The sequence below is a fragment of the Ornithorhynchus anatinus genome, chromosome 4 (assembly GCF_004115215.2).
Source record: "Ornithorhynchus anatinus isolate Pmale09 chromosome 4, mOrnAna1.pri.v4, whole genome shotgun sequence".
Taxonomy (NCBI): Eukaryota; Metazoa; Chordata; class Mammalia; order Monotremata; family Ornithorhynchidae; genus Ornithorhynchus; species Ornithorhynchus anatinus.
Window position 1 is genome coordinate 36,279,924 of NC_041731.1, and position 21,360 is coordinate 36,301,283.

Genomic DNA, 21,360 nt, shown 5'->3' on the forward strand with positions numbered 1-21,360 from the left:
AAATGCCACGGCAAAAGAGGCAATAAAGAATTGCACACAAATGCCTCTGTGATGCAAGTAAAGGGAATCGAGGAACTGGAAGAAAGCAAGGCAGGTGATTTGATTATTCTTCATAAAAGTAGGGTGTTAACCCTTGGGGATGTGCCACTAGGGAAATGAATTCATAGTCCATTCATGAGAACCGACTCAAGCAAGGACAAGCAAGAATTCCCTTTTCGCTCCTTGGGAAAAAGGGTATTTCAACGGCTCCGAGGGCAAGCTTAGACACCCGCCGGCAGGCAGAAGCAATTGATTCCAAATTACTGGGTGGGCCTTGGAGATTCTCAACTTGGCTCTCCCTTTGCAGTTCTGTTTCTAATTCATTTCCAGTCTTGTAACTGGAAGCCAGTCAGTCAATAGTATTTATTGAGCACTTAATGTGTGCAGAGCGCTGTACTGAGCACTTGGGAAAATATAATTTAGCAGTGTGACAGACACATTCCCTGCCAAGATTCTTTCCTATTTCAGTATGACCATCTTGAGCCACGTGTTTCTGAGGAAAAGGGTTCTGTATTGCAAGGAACTGAAAAACTTGCTTGAGGCTATGCCACATTCCTATGCCCTGTCTCTCAGGTTTATTAATTCTACTTGATAAAAAGGAACTTGAGTCTTCAAATATTTCCCTTCTCCCGATTCCAAAATCCACAACAACCTGCAATTGGTGGCTAGAACCAAGCAGCTCCGGATCCAGAAGGTACCAAACTTAACTGGTTAAATGCTTCAAGATGGCATCCTTCAAGACAGCACTAATCAATGGCCCCTTCCCAAAAACCTCCTCCCTCTCTTATCCCAAATCCTCACATGGTCATTTTATTTTTGTGGCATCTTCACTAGGTTCAAAAGGGGACAAACCAAAAAAGCAAAAGACAGAGGGAGGAGGGGAAAAAGCTTCTGTACTACAATTAACAACATGGTTTCTCTTTTTCAAAAGAAGCCAAATCTCCATCTGCCTTGCCCTGACGTGGTCCTCATTCCTCATTAACATGAAGGAGGCTCCTGGAGGGCAGTCAGATAGCCTGGCAAGCAACAGGCTGCTTAAAAGGAAGTGGAGTGGGACCCCCTTTGTCTAAACCCAGCGTGATCTATTACAGTGTGTCTGGGAGTCCTGCAGGTCTCAGATTCCAGAAGCATCAGTTTAAGGATATAAATATGGGTAGAGAGACATGGGGACATAGAGAAACCTTCCATCACTGGGGAACCCATGTACCCACAAGGCATATTTCCCCAGACAAAGCCCTCAATATATTGCAGCAGGTATGAATGGGACAGAAATCTTCATTTCAGAGTATCAACCGATCAATCATAAATTTATGGAGTGCTTACTGTGTGCAGAGCACTGTACTAGGCAACTTGTGACAGTACAATATCTGTAATTATTGCAGATATGTATTATGTATCTGTTATTTATTTGTATTAATGTTTGTCAGCCCCTTCTAAACTGTAAGCTCCTTGTGGGCAGGGACTGTGTTCATTGTTATATTATACTCCTTCAAGTGCTTAGTACAGTGCTCTGCATGCAGTAAGCACTTAATAAATACTACTGACTGACTACAAAATAACCAAGTAGGGGAGGGTTGTGGCTCCCCCAGAGTCATCTGCACCTCAATCCCACCAAAACAGCCCTCTCTTCATCACAGCTATAAGAGCAATCGGATTTTTGGCAAGTAAGAGGCTTCTGAGCAATGGAAAATGCAGCACCAGCCGTACAGGTTGAATTTTTTCAAGTTTGTGACGCTACCATCAGCTGCCCCACTACTGTCATCCAAGGAAGAAAGGGAAGGGCAATGCGGGCTGGGAAAGTTTCTGAGATTTGGCTGAGTTTTTTGAACCTTACTACAAAGCTATTTTAACAAGCACCAAATCCTCCCTTCAGCAGCCTCGCTCAGGGAAATCATCTCATGCTCTTGGCCCCAACCGAGAATTTCATTTCAGCAGGAATGATCTATTCTTCCATGTGGAGCTATATATATATATATAAAAAAGCATCTGAACCTCTGCTACCTGCAGCCTTCTTAGAGTCTTGCAGCTCACTCAACTACAAAGCCTATCAACATTTGCATACTGAGAGATCTGACAGTTTCCAGAGAACAATTCCGTTACTTGTTCACCTCCCAGTTGCACAAAGGTCAAAGATAGAACGTTCTGCCGTCCAACTTGCTACTTTTCAAATCTTAAAGCGAGGTCACCCGCTGCTTTTTAGTTTTATCTAGACAGCAGATGAGGTTGTGTACCCCACACCGCCTTCTAAAACTCTCTAACTCAGAGTGGGGTAATGCCCATTGAGCAGTCACTTCAATGCTGAATCTTCCCCTGGCTCTGAGTCACTTTATTACAGAGTCTGGGAGTAGCTCTTAATACTGATTCTCTTGGACTGCATCTTCACTTTATAGACAAGTCAAATTTAATTGTCAAATCCTCAGATTATCTAGTAGCACCTCCATTTTGGGATTTCGGAAAGTAGAGCCAAACAAAAATTTATAGGAGGTGTGTTCTAAAATTGAATCTAGATTCCAAATCTTTTGTGAGTGAACATACATTTGCTCTGGACACTTTGACTGATTGCCAGTTTAGACACAGGATATTATGGTACTCTAAATTAGGTCAAAAAAGGTAGAATTCCTTATGCTCTATTGTGCATAGGCACCCTCTCCCCAAAAAATAGTACACATTGATAAACCATAATTCAAACCATATAGAGGGAAGATAATATTAAATTTACTTTCAAAAACAGTAGTAAAGGCTTTGAATATAATTTATCAAATATAGCTTAATAATTTATTCAATGTGGTATATTTTATTATGTTTCTAAACAGGCTTTGATGGGAAATTATTATTCACTCTCTTTGGGTAAATAGGATCTACTGAAATAGCCAACCAGAGGGGGAAGTCACATACTCTAAGGGAATCTGCTAAAAAACATTCTGTGGTCTAGAGGAAATAGAATTGGACTGGGAGTCAGGAGACTTGGATTCTAGCCCCAGCTTTGCCACTGGCTGTCTGTCCGACCTTGGGCAGATCAGTTAACCTCTGATGCCTCTGTTCCTTCTGTAAAATAGGGAAAATAACTACCTCTCCCTACCTCACATGGCTAAAATGAGATAACTGATGTGAAAATACTTTGAGGACAAAAAGAGCTAAGCAATTACAAAGAATTATTCCTTCATGAGAGAGGAAAATACTAAAGCAAATTAAATCCCTATAGAATGGGCAGCCCAAGAGAGACAGAATGGTCAGCTGTTGCTGTCTCAAGAGAGATAACCATTGGGCTAGTCAGAAACCGCAATCAGCTAGATTTAGGCTGGGTGGAAAACATTAGGGCAAAGGATGAAAATGAAAAAAAACACAAATACATTTAAATCCATCAAGATGGACCCATTTTCCTTTAAGAAAAAATGTGCAGTGGCAACTAGTCTCATCTCTGAATTGGAAAGGGTTTCTCAGCTCTAATTACTCCCGATAGCTGTAATTTACAGTTTTCCGTGGGTAGAAATCGCCAAGATTCACACATTTTCAGACCAACAGCTGCCACTATTAGAGAGCAAATTGTGCAGCCTTCTGCACTGTTGCAGCAGGTGATCTGTGGCATTGTCAGGTCACAAACCAGAAGTGGAGGGAACTTAGTATTAGGAAGGCCCTAGCAGCCTCCCCAAATTCCCTTGTAAAACCCATCAAAAGCCATAAACATCATCTGCAGGGTAAACAACACTGATACTAAACTTCTTCAGGTCATCAGGTGGTTTTGGTTGTGCAATGGTTTGTCTTTTTTGTTATGGTATTTGTTAAGTGCTTACTATGTGTCTGGCACTGCACTAAATGCTGGGGTAGATATAAGATCATCTGATTGGACACAGTCCATGTCCCACATAGGGCTCACAATCTTAATCCCCGTTTTACAGATGAAGTAACTGAGGTAAGTGACTTGCCCATGGTCACATAGCTGACAAGTGGAAGAGTTAGGATTAGGATTTAGGTCTGCTGATTCCCAAGCCCACACTCTTTCCACTAAGCCATGCTGCTTCTCACCACTGTGACATTACTACTGGTGGGAAGAGATGGGGAAAATGTCAGGAAGCTTTACTTCCCAGTGCTTCATTTCAAAGAGTTAATCTTTTTTGTTGGGGGGATGGGGAGGAGGTGGGGATCATAACAAAACTCTTCCAGAGTACAACACCCTGAATAGAAAGCTTCGGTGTCTGCTGCTGCCCATTGGTAAAGATCTCTCTCAGTTCCTTCGTTATCCCCGGAAGCACTGCCAGACATGTTTCTTAAGTAATAATAATAATGCTAATTATGGTATTTGTGAAGTGCTTACTATGTGCTAAGCTCTGTACTAAGCGCTGGGGCGGAGATAAGCAAATTAGGTTGGACGCAGTCCCTGTCCCGCATGGGGCTCAATATCAATCCCCATTTTACAGATGAGGTAACCTAAGCACAGAGAGGTCAAGTGACACCTAAGATCAACAGCAGACAAGTGGCGGAGTAAGGATTAGAACCCATGACCTTTCGACTCCCAGGCTTGTGCTCTACCCACTATACAATGCTACTTCCCCTAATTTAAAAATACACAATCCAAGAAGTAACTTGTCAAAAAACTTTAGAGAGACCAGATTAGTATCCCTAAATCACAAGACAGGCTGATGAGTAATGAGGCACACATCTTCAGATTAGTCTTCAACTGAGAATTGGAGATTGGTAGTGGATAGTCCAGTATAATTAGGGAGGGGCTTCATTTGAAAGGTTTCTCAATAAAGGAGAAATAAAAATTTTCCTTCCCATATTAGCAAATGGATTTATCTGTGAGACAAGCCCCTTCTATCCAATTTTTTGACCACCACGAATGAAACGCTGAGAATTAAAACTTTCTGAAACTTTTCCCATCTCTTCCCAACAGTAGTACTATCAGAGCAATGAGACGCGGTGTGACCTAGTGGAAAGAACATGGATCTGGGAGTCAGAGGATCTGGCTCCTAATACCAACTCTGCCACTTATCTGCTTTGTGACCATGGGCAAGTCACACACTTCTCTGTGCTTCAGTTATCTCACCTGTTAAATGGGGATTAAGATTGTGAGCCCCAGGTGGGACATGGACTGTGTCCAATCAGATTATCTACCCCAACATTTAGCACAGTGCCAGGCACATAGTAGGCACTCAACAAATACCATTTTAAAAAAAGACAAACCATCTGATGACCCAAACCACCTGATGACCTTAAGAAGTATAGTATCAGTGCGTGGGTAGAATTTTAAAATTTCTATCGAAATACCTTGGTCTTGTGGGTCTTTGTTAGTTTGTAAAACTGGATTAATCGCAGGATACTGAATTTTTGTCCTTTGGTTTATTACACAACATTCCCTTTGACTTTTCACAACGTAATCTATTATAAATGTTTGGCCTGATTCCTCTCACTGAGAACATTTTGAGCGGTGCACCTACTGAATATAAGCTATTAGTGTGTGCTGAGAATTTGGGCTACGGAGCAGGTTTCATTTGATCATCCATTCCTTACATGACACCGAAGGATACATACCGTGCAGAGTAAGACGCCTGTTTTGGATTGTGAAAACTCCAGAAAAACAGCTGTTCTTTCCTGAGAAATAAAGAAAAATTGACCATTACAGCCTATCGTTCAAACAAGTGGTGTTCTGTTAGGATCCCATTCTCACTCCCACTTTCTTGTTTCACAGCTAAGGTGCTTATTGAACTCCTGGGGAGAAGTGGTAATGCTCTCACAGGAGCTCCCTCAACACACACACTTCATCTATGATTGTTTTTGGGGAATCCACTAAAGTCACCCCAAATGTTAGCATTGCTTACACACACACACACACACACACTCACACTCTCTCTCTCTCTCTCTCTCTCTCTTCCACCTTTACCTTCGTTCCAGCTATTGCTAACAGTCCCAGCAGGAGAAGGGAAGGGGACATACTCCCAGCAGCAAGGCCACACATGGTCTGGGGAGGGTAGAAAGGGCCAGCTTTGTTCTAGGGGAGTCCACCAAATTTTCCTCAGCCCTGACTCTTCATATCCTTTGACAGGAAAACAATGGCTTGGGTTTAAATACAGTGTAAGGCCCCCAGAGTTGAAGTGAAGGGTAGATATTACGAGTTTCAGCCAAGGAGAAAACTCCAAGCAATGGAGCAAAGGATCAGAAATCAGTAGGAAGGGGGATCAATGTTTCCGTCCTTTTGGGCAGGCTTGCTTAAAAACCTGGGTGGTCCAAGATAAAAAGGCCTCACAGATAACATTTATCTTGGGCCCCTTGCTTAAATATGGCTCGGTATTAGTGCCTTACTACCATTAAAATGATTTCAGTAGCAAAATGCTAGTACAAACATCTCTTTAAGGACTAGACTATATCATTATCTCTAGTCACTGTATAATCTCTAACCTCACCAATTCTGAAATCCCACTCTCCAACTGAAACTTCCTCACCTGCCTTCTCCACTACACACCTCCTCCCCACAAAATTGTCCTATTTTACCAGGAAGATCTCTGCTCTCTTGACACACTCCACCTATCCCAAGCCACCTTGCCCCATTTAGTTTCTCCATCCAACCTCCTCTAGCTCAACACATAAATCCACGTCCTTAATGTTGCGCCCCCTCCTCTGAACTCAACTCCCTTGCACCACTATCCCTCCAGTCTCAGATCACCAACCCGTAACCCTGGATCACCTCCTCTGTTCACTTGCTCGCACCACAGACCGCTGCTGGCAGAAATCCCAGTATCAGGCTGTCATCCATCTTAAACTCATTCTCTCCTGTTATAATTCTGCCTAATAATGTTGGTATTTGTTAAACGCTTACTATGTGCCGAGCACTGTTCTAAGCGCTGGGATAGACACAGGGGAATCAGGTTGTCCCACGTGGGGCTCACAATCTTAATCCCCATTTTACAGATGAGGTAACTGAGGCACCGAGAAGTGAAATGACTTGCCCAAAGTCACACAGCTGACAAATGGCCGAGCCGGGATTCGAACCCATGACCTCTGACTCCAAAGAGGTCGACTCTCATGCCCACTGCCACGCCAACTATTTCTGACTTTCAACTCTCTTCTTAAATCCCCAGTATCTCCCTCTCCCCCTTCTCTTGCCCTCAGTGACCTGGTCTCTACTTCATCAGCAAAATTGAAACCACCAGGCACGAACTCCCTCAAATCTCTCCCATCCATTACCTGCCTAATAATAATAAAAAATAATAATGGCGTTTATTAAGCACTTACTCTGTGCCAAGCACTGTACTAAGCTCTGGAGTAGATACAAGATATTTAGGTTGGACATAATCCCTGTCCCACTTGGAACTCACAATCTGAGTATGAGGGAGAACAGGTACTGAATCCCATTTTGCAAATGAGGGAACTGAGGCACAGAGAACTCAAGCAACTTGCCCCAAATAAGAAGATAAGTGGTAGAGCCTGAATTAGAGCTCTGGTCCTCTGACTCCCCAGGCCCACACTCTTTCCACTAGCCAAGCTGCTGCTTCTAACACCCAAACCTATTCTCTTCCTTTCCAGCAGTCCACGATGAGATCTTCCATCTCTTTTCAAATCTATCCCTTCCATCTGTGCCTCCAACCTCATCCCTTTGTACCTTATTAAAACAACTGAGCTCACCCATCTCCCCTCCCTCACTGCTATCTTTAACCGCTCAACTCTCTGATGGCTCTTTCCCCTTCCCTTTCAAACATACCCAAGTATCGTCTATCCCCAAAATCCCATCTCTCGATTCCACTGTCTCTTCCAGCTATTGCCCCATCTCCCTCCTATCGCTTCTCTCCAAATTCCCTGAATAGTTGTCTACACTTGCGGCCTCCACTTCTTCTCCTTCCACTCCCTTCTAGACCTCCTGGAGTCTGGCTCCGCCCTCTCCACTTCACTGCACCGAACCTGCTCTCTCCAAAATCACCAACAACCTTCTCCATACAAAATCCAAACAGGCTCTACTCCATCCTAATTTTCCTTGATCTCTCAGATGACTTTGATACAGTGGACCACCCCCTTGCCCTGGAAACACTATCACACTTTGCCTTCACTGACTCTTTTTCAGACTCTTCTCCCAACTTTCTGGCTATTCTCTTTTGGCCTCTTTTACCGGCTCCTCCTCAGTCTTCCCTCCCCGCCCCCACCAAGCTGTGGCGGTCCCTCGGGGTTCAGTTCTGGGACCCCTTCTATATCCCACTTAACACCCAGTCCCTAAGGAAGCCCGTCTGCTCCCATGGCTTCAACTACTATCTTTATGCCTCTATCTTCCAAATTCACATCTTGAGCTCTAACCTCTCCCCATCTCCGCAATCCTTGCATTTCTTTTTGCTTTCATTATATCTCTAGCTGGATCGATCAATCAATCAATGGTATTTACTGAGCACTTAGTGCGTGTAGAGCACTGTACTAAGTACTTGGGAGAGAACAACAGGGTTGGTAAACATTATCCCTGCCCATAGAGAGCTTACACCGACTGTCACCTCAAACTCAAAATGTCCAAAACTAAACCTCTTAAATTCTCTTCCAAACTTTCTTCTCCCTCACCAAATTTCTCATCAGGATTGACAAAATCACCATCTTTTCTGTCTCACCAGCCCGCAACCTTGGCATTATCCTGATCCCATCCTCGTCCTTCAACCTGCATATTCCATTATTAAATCCTGTCAATTTTACCGCCGCAGTAGCTCTACAGTTTGCTTCTTCATCCAAACTGCTACCACACTGGTTCAAGCACTTGTCGAACCCTGTTTCGATTACTGCACCTACCTCCTCCCTCATCTCCCTACCTCCAGCCTCTCCCCACTCATTCACCATTCTGCTGCTAGGATCATTTTTCTAAAAAACGTTCTGGGCACACCTTCCCATTTTTCAGAAACCACCAATGGTTGCCCATCCACCTCAGCATCAAACAGAAACTCCTCACCATCAGCTTTAAGGCATGCAAACAGCTCTCCCCTACTACCCAACCTTACTTATCTCCCACTACAATCTAGCCTGAACACTTTTTCCTCTAAACAGGCCTACACATTGTCCCTCACGTTAAGCTCACCAATCACTGACCCCTTACTCACGCCCTGCCTCCCCCACATAGCCAACAAACCAGCTCTCTCCCCATCTTCAAAGCCCTAATGAAATTGTAACTCCTCCAGGAAGCCTTCCCTGACTAACCTCTCATTTCCTCCCCACCCCAGGCAATTTCTCTTCTCTACTGTTTGACCTATGCACTTAGTCCTATCCCCAAAATACTTAAGAACTCAACCCAATCCCCCAGCACTGAAGAACAGACCCTTACACGGAAGTGCTTCCCTGCCCTGTAATTTACTTTAATGTATGTCTCCCCTGCTACACCGTAATCTCCTTGAGGGCAAGGGATCACGTCTACCAGCTGTACTGCACTCTCCCAAGTGCTCAGTTCAGTGCTCAAAAGACCAATATCAAGAGGAAATCTGGCATATGACCCAGAACCTACTGTGGTAAGGTCCCTCTTTGAACAATGAATGTCTGTAAGAGACACTGATTTTTGTATTACTTCCTTCTCCTGAAGGACAAATTCTGACAGTACCCTAGTCACAGGCTCCCAGACAGTTGAGGCCCTGATCGTCTCCATCTGCCGGCAGCGAAACTGCTGAGCTGAAGGCGACGGTTCTTTAAAGCTCTCCAGAAACTCCACAGTCCCTGGCACAACTCCTGCTGAACCCCTGAGAGGAAGTCCTGTGACTAAGGCCCAGTCTTACAAACTTCTTTTAGGCCAAGTGGGTCTTTAATTCCAGACAAAGCTCACAGATCTAATTATTGGTACCTCATCATTCACATTTATACCCCGTTTGCTGTTCACCTCAAAGTCCTGTAGACCATCAGAGCCTGGCTCGGTGGAAAAACTGGGTTCTCACACAAATGATTTTGATATAAAATATTTAACATATTAATTTTAATTTTTAATTTTAAGTCATTATTATTTAATTTTAAGTCATTATTAATATTAATTTTTATTTTAAGTCATTATTATTTACAAACTTCTTCCAGCATAAATCTCATTACCCTGATTTGATTATGATGACAATCAACTGTATAATTTAAGCTCCCACTTTGGGGCCTGAATTATCTATTTTTTCTGCTGTACTAATGAAATAAACCAGATACACTTTCTACTCTGCAGTTGTACCAGTTGTGTTGACAATTAATGACCTAATACAAGGGAAGAAGGAAAGTGCTCTAAAACACTACATTCCAGTCAATCTGTTCAACAGAACTGAGACATATTGTCCGAATCCTGTACGAAGGCCACGCACTACCTTCTCCCTCTTTACCTCTACCAGGATATCTTGACCTCCCCTAATAGAGTTCTGAGTCTCCCCTAAAGTGTAGGTGGTTTTTATCCTCAACCTCTAGTCAGCGCCTGTCAAGAAATCTTCAGTCACAGCAAAGTGTGTGAAATCAAGAAATCGGCAAAATTGTTTTCCTATGACCTAAGCCCATCTTTCTTTTAAGGGTATTTGTTAAGCACTTACTATGTGCCAAGCCCTAATAATAATAATAATAATAATGTTGGTATTTGTTAAGCGCTTACTATGTGCCGAGCACTGTTCTAAGCGCTGGGGTAGACACAGGGGAATCAGGTTGTCCCACGTGGGGCTCACAGTCTTAATCCCCATTTTACAGATGAGGTAACTGAGGCACCGAGAAGTTAAGTGACTTGCCCAAAGTCACACAGCTGACAAGTGGTAGAGCCGGGGTTCGAACCCATGACCTCTGACTCCAAAGCCCGGGCTCTTTCCAGTGAGCCACGCTGCTTCTCTGCAGCCCTGTTCTAAGTGTTGGGGTAGATACAAGATAGAGAGGTTGGACACAGTGCATGTCCCACATGGGGCTCAGTCTTCACTCCCATTTTCCAGAGAGGTAACTGAGGCACAGAGAAGTCAAATGACTTGCCCAAGGTCACCCAGCACACAAGTGGCAGAGCCAGGACTAGAACCCAGGTCCTTGTGACTCCCAGGTCCATGGTCTATCCACTAGGCCACATTGCTTCTTCTCATCACCAAGCACTGAAGTCAGGCCCTGGAAGGACAAAGCCGAGTAGTTGGGCTTACTGCCCCATCCATGTTTCTGAGTCATGACTCACGCTGAGTTTGTTCCTGTCCCAGTTCAGCTCCTCCTCAATGCCCTTTTCCTGAGTTCCTCCCTTAGCCACACGGCCTCTAAGCCAATTTTGCCATCTCAGGGTCCCTCCCTGCAAAGACTTATTTCTCAGTTCTCCCGCCTGCTTCTGACCCATTTCATTCCTATTTCCTGTGCCATAGCTTTGTCCCCAATCCCATCCCAGGATCCCTGCGAAGTTGGCCCAGCTCTAAGAGGAGGGCTGGATGGCAGAACTCTCCAAATCCTTCAAAAAGGAAGGGGCTGTGGGGGAGGAGGGGGAGAATATGCCAAGCCAACCTATTTGGGTCCTGACACAACACTCCATTTTGTGCCGACGAAGGGAAATGAGTCCTGGAGCCCCTCCGGCACATTGTACCCTCTCCCAGCAAAAATTTTTAAAAAGAGAGAGCGCTGTATCTTGTTGACAATGACAGCAGTCGGGCTCAGCAGTACCATATGGGATCCACAATTTAGCTCCATTAATGCTCTTAATTTGAAGACATCAAGCACTAATTACACACTGGGTACTAAAAAGGCAAAACCCTTCCCTGGTGCCAGCTACTTAGTGGTGCTCTGTTGCCGTAACAGCTGGCTGAGGTAGATTCAGGCCAAAGTAGGGCCTGCTTGATCTCTCAGGTGGAAGAGAGGCCGGCAGCCAGGGGCCATTGCAGAGAACTTTTGGTGCACAGGCGAAAAGGAAACAAAGACCCTCCCTTCCCCAGGTCGTTAAAATCAGTCCAGGCCATTTGCCTTCTCCAGTGGCCTGTCCCAAGATGAAGAAGAGCTCATCTTCAAGGAGGCCTCCCCTCTCCAATCCCAGTGAATGGGTGAGGTTCATTTCTGGGTGTTGCTAACCCTGTTGCTAATCACAAGGTAGGAAAAGGTGGTCTCACCTCTTGCTCCATGTTGCCATGCAGTCGTAGGAATTTTAAGTGTGAAGGAGCAGGTGCTGGGGTCTGGGAGCCGCCCAGAAGGATCTGGAGGAACAGACTGTGGTGGAACTCCACCAGCTCACAGCTCGAGAAAAAGACAATCATCTTCTGGTTTGATTCAAACTGCAAAAAGAAAACAATGTGGAAGTTTTTTTAAAGTCTTTACTGATCGGGTTGGTAAGAGAACAGATCTGTCTCTAATACCACTGGCCACACTGATGCTAACATGGGCCCTGGACTACACTCTCAACAAATAACACCTACCTCTCCTTCCAAGAGAGAGGAGGAATAGTAATTACACTTCTATGGGCCAGCAGAGTCTAAAGTATGTTTTGGGGAAAAGCAAATTGAGGCCATCCCAAAGGCATTCCTTTTTCAAATTGGCCAAGAACCTGCTTAACTCCCTAAGCAGCCAACCTTCGACATGAATGCCTCCAGAAGGCAGCCGCTCCCCAATTAAAATCCAGCATCCTAGGTTGTATTAACTCAACAGCCTCCCTTTGTAATTTTGTTTATACAACAATCCTTGGCACTTATGTAGATGTCAATTGTGAATTTGGAGACACTCCCTGATAGTCATCTTTCCATACTCCTGCTACTACAGGTTGAAGTCTTATGTTCTCTCCCGTCTCACTATTTGTAACTAATTTGTGATTGCTGGTTTTCCCCATTAGATCGTAAGCTCCGAGGGCAGGCACCACTGTGCCTTTTGCTTTTGCAGTACTCTTAGTACAGTGCTCTGCCCACAGTCAAAACTCAATACAATACTGCTAACTGATTAAATTTCCTCATAGGATCCCTGAAGGAGTCTCTCCTTGAAAACAACGGATGCGCCTTGGTCCAGTCAGGACTTCAGGACCAAGAACCTGCATGAAGGAATTGAAGTCATTTCCAGATAGAGAAAAAGCAGTACATAAATTCAACAAATCAAAAAATATCATGTTGTCTTTAATTCAATTTCTCCATCACATATTTGCCCTTATTTCATTTCAGTTATCGATCTCTGACAATACTCAAAGATATTAGTTTTCTATATAAAGGCCATTTCCACCCTTCTTATGCAGCACCAGATCTGAGAAAGGGCTACAACCACAATTTAGATTTTTATTAGGCTCGAATTTACTTCTACCAAGCTTATCATTATTAGGTACTCGTTAAGCTCTTACTATATGCCATGCTCTGTAAAAAAAACACTAGGGTAGATACAAGATATTCAGGTTGGACACAATCCCTATCCCACATGGGGCTCACAGTCTAAGTACAAGGAGTAGGATTTCATTCCCATTTTCCAAAGAGGAAACTGAGGCACAGAAGTTAAGTGACTTCTTGTCCAAGGTCACACAGCAGACAAATAGCAGAGTCAGGATTATAACACCAGGTCCTCTATGAGGCCTGCGCTCTTTCCACTAGGCCATGCTGCTTCTGATGCTTAACAGACATTTGAGACTAGAGATGGTTAACTGATTCTTACCAAAGGCCCAACCCAGCAAACACTCTCACCTTGCATTTCCCAAGGATGAAAGCTGCTAATGTGACAAGTCTCAGTTTGCTGGGAACCACCACCACATGTTGTTTGAGCTTCTCAGGCACAGCAAAGTTCTCTTCCTCTGCTTCGGTTGGAGGGCGAGGGGCTTCTCTGGCTGTTTTGTTCCCTGGGGTGAGTCGATTCTGAGTTTCATCCAACACCGAGATACTGACTGGATTTTGTAAACTGATATCCGCCAACCGTGTCACTCCTTTACCAGAGGGAAGAATGGACATTGACTGTGAATCCACAACATGAATATGTCTGAGGCACTCTTGGGTTAGCACTGTTACTATCCCCTGCATAACTGCATTAATACACCAACAGAGGGTTAAAGGAGGCTGTTTTTTCCAAGGTGAGTAGCTTAGTCTTTTTTTTATGATATCTGTTAAGTGCTTTATGTGCCAGGTACCGTACTAACCGCTGGGGCGGATACAAGCCAATCAAGTTGGACACAGTCCCAGTCCCATGTGAGGCTCAGAGTCTCAAGCCCTATTTTACAGATGAGTTAACTGAGGCACAGAGAAGTGAAGAGACTTGCCCAAGGTCACACATCAGAAAAGTGGTGGAGCCAGGATTAGAACTCATGACCTTCTGACTTCCAAGCCCATGCTCAATCCACTACGCCATGTTGTTTTAGGTTGCCCCCAGAAGGCATCACTAAATCTGCCCTGACAACTAGACAGCAACCCAAAATGTAGTGTACATACGGGGTCCCTGATAGGCAAAAGGTATAAGCTAAAAACTTCAGTTTCCTCCCTTTTGGTCCTTATCTGCTTTAAAAATGAATAAAAACTTCCCTCCAACTTACCCTCTGTGAGCGTGGCAGACAGTAGCACATTCTGTCGCTTCTCACACTCCACATTTACAGCATTGAGGATTACTGTGATATCCTTCTCAAAACCCAAGTCCAGGATCCTGTGATGGTCAGAGTGGAATACGGGGCAGTGTGAGGGGAAATCTGTTGGCTCATGGACTGCTAAATTGAAAGGAAAAAGAGACGTAACAGTACTCCTCCATGCTCCATGGTTACCAAGTGGGTACTCACCTGTCTGCCTCGTCCATAACCAACCACTGGATCCGATTAAAATGGATATTCTTGGTAGACTTAATGTGATCTACCAGGCGTCCAGGGGTAGAAATAAGGATGTTTATCCCTTTACGTAACCTGTTGAAAACCGATTGAAATTGAAAGTAAATGGAACAGTCCTACTTCTGAACAACCTTAAGGCAAAGAAGTGGGGCCCGTGAAAATTATCTGTCATTAGAACTGCTGTTATACCACTTAGAACCATGAATTGACTACTTAGACTGAGCCTCAGGTGGGACAGGGACTGTTTCCAAACTACTATCCTGAATCTATCCCAGCATTTAGTACAATGCTTGGCATATAAGTACTTAACATGTACTATAACTATAAAAAGAGTAAACTACATGACATTAAACAGGGGTCTCTGAATTTAAGCTTTGCTTTGGGAAGCTTTCTGCACTGGTAAAGTTCTTAAAACTGAATTAAGAACAAATGGAAGCAGCATGGTCTAGTAGATAGCGCATGGGCCTGGGAGTCAGAGGACCTGGGTTCTAATCCCAGCTCTGAGGACTGTGTCCGACCTGATAAACTTGCATCTATTCCAGTATTTAGAAGAGTGCTTGACATATAGTAAGCACTTGGTACCATGAAAAAATTGGAAGGGGTTTGCTGAAAAATACTGACCTCATCAAGGATTTTCTTCAACATATTTAAAATCAGCCTTTAAAGTAGGAATGAGAATGATCCCTGCTGACCTAATGCTAATCAGTAGCATTCACTGAACCCTTAAGAGAGTACAGTAGAGCTAGCAGATGTGACCCCGCTCTCAAGGAGCTTACAATCTAGTCAGGCAGACAGAAGCTCCATTTACACTTACAAATAGGGCACAGCAATAGATTATAGAAACATACACGTACGTGTAACAGAGTGGGGACAAAGGGAGTATGAGCACCCAAGGTATTTAGGTGATATGTTAGAAAGGGGAATATGGTGGGGAGAGGAGAGATTGATGTTTATGTTGGTATTTGTTAAGCGCTTACTATGTGCAGAGCACTGTTCTAAGCGCTGGGGTAGACACAGGGGAATCAGGTTGTCCCACGTGGGGCTCACAGTCTTAATCCCCATTTTACAGATGAGGGAACTGAGGCACAGAGAAGTGAAGTGACTCGCCCACAGTCACACAGCCGACAAGTGGCAGAGCTGGGATTCGAACTCATGAGCCCTGACTCCAAAGCCCGTGCTCTTTCCACTGCGCCACGCTGCTTCTCAACTATGATCATAGTGATCATAGTTCAGATTGATCTGAACTATGAGTTTGAACTGAACTGCTTAGACTTGATGAAAGCCTCAAACCCTCCCAATATAAAGGCACTGGGGTTAACCGTGATTTGAAGAGGATGGCAGGACTGAAAAAGGACCGAAGACGGAATTCTTAAAAAGTCTCTTCCCTACCTGGCCTTTTCTGATTTTCTTTTTTCTCCTCCCATTAACACTCCGGGCACAATCCAGGTAAATGGCTAAAGAGAAAGGAAAAAAAAATCTGTGATTAATTGGAAGACTTTTTATATAAAAAGCAACAAAAAAACCAAGAGCACAGACACTAATTCAAAATGGCTTAAAAAAAAATGGGAAGAGAAGATTCAGGTTTACTGTTCTGCTGAAACAGGTTTAAAAGCTTAGACACAACTCACTGGCATAGCTACACTCATGGTTAATATCAGCAGGAACACAAATATGAGCTGCATAGCAGGCTTCCAGCATTGCTTAAGAAGCTAGAAATAAAATCTTTCTTTCAATTCTTCAAACGGTTTCTCCTTTCTCCTCCCCTCAAAAGCAAAATGTAAAAACATATACGTGCAATCGACTACCCTTTAGGCAGAGAAAAAGCTCACCCAAACACACAAAAATCAAATTCTAATCAGATCCTTTGTCTAGTTTTGGGAGTCAGCTGACAGGATCAAGATTCTGAGCTTTCACAAGCTTCTCTTCTGTCTCATAAACGAGCATCACCGGTAGCTTTTTAGAGTGCCTACAGGTGAGCCCATCTCAACGCAGCCTGTACCAGGGAGAGACAGCCGAATACGATCAGCATTCTCAGCTTGCGATTCCTTCAGGCTGAAAGGATGCCTGCCCATCTGGACAGTTTCCCACAATTGTTAGATAAGGATGTTAAACTCTCCAAACTGTATCTGGCTAATTGTCCAAAGTCTGAACAGAGAAAAAGATGAGCTCTTCCTAGCCCTTTGGGAGTATGAACTGAAGGTTCCGTATCTGATTGTCTTTGGAGAAAAAGAAAAAAGAAAGAAACAACTGGGCTCGGGGCTCTTCGTACCTTAAGCAATTTCTGGACGGTATCAAAGCTCTGTAGTGCAAGCTGCAAATAACAGAAGGGGAAGTGGTGTGAGGTGGAACGGCGATAATAGCAGACGTGTTGAGTATTCCAAACCCAGATGTGGAACCCAATTTAAAGCTAAAGAGAGGGAGGTGAGGGAAGAGGCAGAGAATTCTAAATACGTCTTGCCGGGGGGTAAGCTAGGAAACTGGGGGGAAAGGTGAAAGTGGAAGAGAGGGAGTTAGGTTTTTTGGGCAAGGACAACCAATCTACATTTGGACCCACAGAAAAACAGTGTCTCATGCTCCCTCTGCTGGCTCACAGAAGTTATTCCCAATGCACCATCACTCTGGGAATACATCTTTGGTGCCCGGAGATGGAAGGAAATGAAACAAAGTCATCGTGGATCGGAAAATGTGCCCAGGAGGGAGAGTACTGAGGGATGCCATCACTCTAAACCTAGGGGACGGATCTGCTCCCGCGCGGGCGGCGAGTGGAAGTGGAAAAAATCCCTCACTTCCCAAGGTTCTGGGCCACCGGAAATCATGGAAAATAAAAACGAAGATATCGATCACCGAGCGCTTAACAGCTCAAAAAAGGCTGGGACATTATCCCTTTACCCAAGCTAGGACTACACTCTCCACGCTTAGTATTCATGAAGCATCCTGGGGAAGTAGCAAGTTTGCTGCTGTAAAAATTTAAATAGCTTCGGAGCTTTTTCCTCTCTTGGAATCAAGTTGAGATATGGCACTGCAGGTTGTATAAAAGACAGAGTCCAAAACTAGATATCTGTGATCAATTCTCCGCATGGAAGTTATTAGCATTTGATATGGAAAACATCGATACGCTCCTGTCTTTCTAGGCAAATAAAATAATCAAATTGAAGTGAATTCAAAGGGAGAGAAATCTTGGGACACTGTCTTTCCTGGTAATAAATGAGTTTTTAGATGGAGTTGGCTTTTGGAAAATAAAACAAATAAATAAAAAGGCAACATTTCAAAGCCAACTGGTTATACTTTGGAACCAAGTTGTAATGTGTTACATCCACATTTTTCCTTTCCCAAGCCAAGTCTGGAACCTGTCCAATATTGCCATTTGGCTTTTAAATCATGGGCAAGCTGAAACATTTTTTCCTTTTCTATTGTGTAGTTTCCAAAATAGTTATTGCTATTTTCCTCTCGGCTTTGAAGACTGGTTATTGTAAGAGGATGAAGGGTGAGCTAGGTGAAGGATTGGGTCATCTGCCTTACATGGTTTTTGGGCTAAGGGGGCAACGACACTTTCCAGGAAAGAGCATTGAGTTTAATAGGTATTCGTTGAAAATACACACTTAGATTTCGCTCCAGGGAAAGGGCCACTTACCTCTCTTGTTGGCACTAACACGAGAGCGTATGGGCCATCGCTGCGCTGTTGAGACAGAGTGAAAATCCACTCATTCATTCTTTCATTCAGTCATATTTATTGAGGCTTACTGTGTGCAGAGCACTGTACTAAGTGCTTGAGAGAATACAATATAACAATAAACAGACACATTCCCTGCCCACAACGGGCTTACTGTCAGTCTAGAGTGGGGAAGTCAGACACTAAGATAAATCACCTGATAGGGAGAGAGAGACACCAATTAGAATGTCGTAGCCCATGTCCAGGCCCAGGAATGAGACCCCAAAGTCCTGATCGGGTCTGCTACCGGTTGGCATTCATTCGGGATGGAGGTGCAGGGCAGAGTAAGTATGGGGCACTCTGCTTGGACGGTTGCTTCTGTGGGATCTGTATTTCCAGTAAGCACTCGGGGGCTTTTGCATATGCATGATTCATTTACACAGCTGCTACGAGTCCTATGAGCAACTGCCCCCCTGCCATCTGGAGGAGGCTCGAAAACGGGAGCTCCGTGGCCGTCAGAGTTCAGCCGGAACCCAGGAGTACCATTTGGGGGCCTGGACTCTGCCAGAAGGTAGAACCTTAGGCCTCTGGGTTGGGCCTGGGCTGGGCAAGCCTCAGCCCTGGCTGTCTATGATTCTCCTTGTCTAGGTCTGTGATGCAGAGCAAACCTCCCCTGGTACAAGTGAGAATTTAAAGGGATACGTTAGAGAGCCCGTCACCCAAATCATTGCTGGATAAAACTGGTTTTTGATCCGAGACCCAACCTGGGGTATCCATGGCCTCGTACTACACACTTGGTCTTGGCCAAATTCATCCTTAAAAAGCACAGTGTTGAAATTTAAACTAGAATTCTACTGGTCAGAACAGCAATTTTGATTACTTTGAAGCTCATACTATGAAAAATAAACATTTTAGTACATGAATATCTCCTGGTCAAAATAGCAATTTTGATTATTTTTAAGCTTATGCTATGAAAAATAAACATTTTAGTAAAGAGTATCAACAAACCACTAGGTGACTAAGAAAACCTGCCACTTCAAAGGGTGTTATTACATAGAGTGGAAATGAGATATTATAGGGAAATTAATTCCTTGAAGGTCTGAAGGGATTGAAGGGGGGCTGACTCAATAATAATAATAAAAAATATTCAAACCCTAAATACCTGAAAATATAAAAGCTTAGAAAAGGGAAAGTTTTCACTTGAATTTGACATGTATTTAATACTTGTATCTGTATTCCACAGACACATTTTTTGCAGTGATAAAATAAAGATGCTATATCACCCAAGTAATGATAAAAATGGTGCCTGTATAGAAAGCCTTTTTATGGCAGGACTTCAAAGTGCTACAAAACAAATAAGTGTCGCTGTTCTCCTTTATCAAATGAGAAAAACTGAGGCACCAAAGAACAGCTAGCCAATGGTAAAAATAGATATAGTCTTGAGGAGTTTGAACTCTCAGTCTCCAGCTCTAAACAGCACATTACATTATACAGCTATTGTCTGAGGGAGGTGTTTTCATGGTCGAGTTAGAGACATAAGGATATGAACAGAACAGAAATATAGGCTTCCATGTGTCCACTTCAAAGCATAAAGAACTAAAATAATTCCCTTCTCTTACCATTTTTACCTTCATGTCTAATTTACAGAGAGATGGTGAGGACTGCACATCTTAAGTGACTAAAGAGAGACAGAGTGCCTGAGAAATTCCACTAGCCCCAATATGCCCACTGCGATTTCATTTAATGCTTGCTCTTTTCAGTTTGAACTGAAAATGAAAAATACACTTCACACCAACCTGTATTTTTGACTTCATTGCTTGAAGAGACTGAACCACAGGGATGCAATAAGCAAGAGTTTTACCTTTTAAAAAATAAATGTAGAGCAATAACAGTTAGAGGACCAAAAAGCAGTGGGCCCTGAAGTCTTTAGCTCCTACAGAAAATAAAATTAAAAGCCACCGCTAAAAATACTGTTCTGTCCATTGGGTATCACAGTTTTGGCTGGGGTCTGTGTTGGAATTCACACTACATACTGGAATGACGGGTAGCCTAATTTGGATGCTGTTTCTAGAAGCCCGAGGATCGATCATTCTCTATGGTCTCAGTTCGTTGTTCAAACGATACTGCAGTGCAGGGGTTTCTGAGTAGTATACAGATGGCCGCTAGAAGGTGGACGGAGTCCCACCCCAACAAAGGTAAAGGAGAAATAAAGAGATGGTCAAAAGTTGGGGTTCGCACCTACTGAGTTTGGATTCAGTCAGTCATTCATATTTATTGAGCGCTTCCTGTGTGCACAGCACTATACTAAGCACTTGGGAGAGTACAATATAACACTAAAAAGACACATTCCCTGCCCTCAATAAGCCTGCAGTCTAGAGGGAGACACTGACATTAATACAAATAGATTACAGATACGTACATAAATTACAGCTATGGGATTGATAGGTTTCCACTAAAAAAGGCAGGGCAGAGGCTGGAACAGCACAGATCATTTTAAGTCAGACTGGACTAGACCAAAAGAGGCACCCTGGATGAGAATGCAAGACTATGCAAACTGGACTTTATTATTATTAATAATCACTGTGGCATTTGTTAAGGACTTATTACATGCCAGGCCCTGTACTAAGCACTGAGGTGGATACAAGCAAATCGGATTGGGCACAGTGCCCGTCCCACGTGGGATTCATGGACTCACTCCCCATTTTACCGATGAGATAACTGAGGCACAGATAAGTGATTTGCCCAAGTTCACACAGCAGACAAGTGGTAGAGCCGGTATTAAAACCCATGGCCTTCTGATTCCCAGGCCCATGCTCTATCCACTATGCCATGCTACTTCCCCAACTGTGCGGGTGCTCTCATTTCTAGATCTGTGCCTCATTCTTTTTGGAAAATATCCTACTCAGTGTCTACTTAGAAATAGAGATCTTGGTTCAGGGAATGTGATTTTGACAACCCCAGTCATGGGGAAGAAGCATGGGCCCCAAGGTGGCAGGCTAGC

General features: G+C 43.8%; 1 protein-coding gene across 1 annotated transcript in view; it reads right to left on the reverse strand.

The window, feature by feature from the left end:
- The window catches only part of DDX31 (DEAD-box helicase 31), an 88,843-nt gene that overhangs the window by 56,710 nt on the left and 10,773 nt on the right, over nt 1-21,360 (reverse strand). The window contains exons 6-14 of the mRNA XM_029063741.2: nt 20,156-20,220; nt 18,342-18,386; nt 16,980-17,021; nt 16,100-16,164; nt 14,666-14,785; nt 14,429-14,535; nt 13,593-13,828; nt 12,054-12,215; nt 5,569-5,628 (exon numbers count right to left, since the gene is read on the reverse strand). Coding sequence (XP_028919574.1) covers nt 5,569-5,628; nt 12,054-12,215; nt 13,593-13,828; nt 14,429-14,535; nt 14,666-14,785; nt 16,100-16,164; nt 16,980-17,021; nt 18,342-18,386; nt 20,156-20,220 — 902 coding nt within the window. The remainder of the gene's footprint in view (nt 1-5,568; nt 5,629-12,053; nt 12,216-13,592; nt 13,829-14,428; nt 14,536-14,665; nt 14,786-16,099; nt 16,165-16,979; nt 17,022-18,341; nt 18,387-20,155; nt 20,221-21,360) is intronic.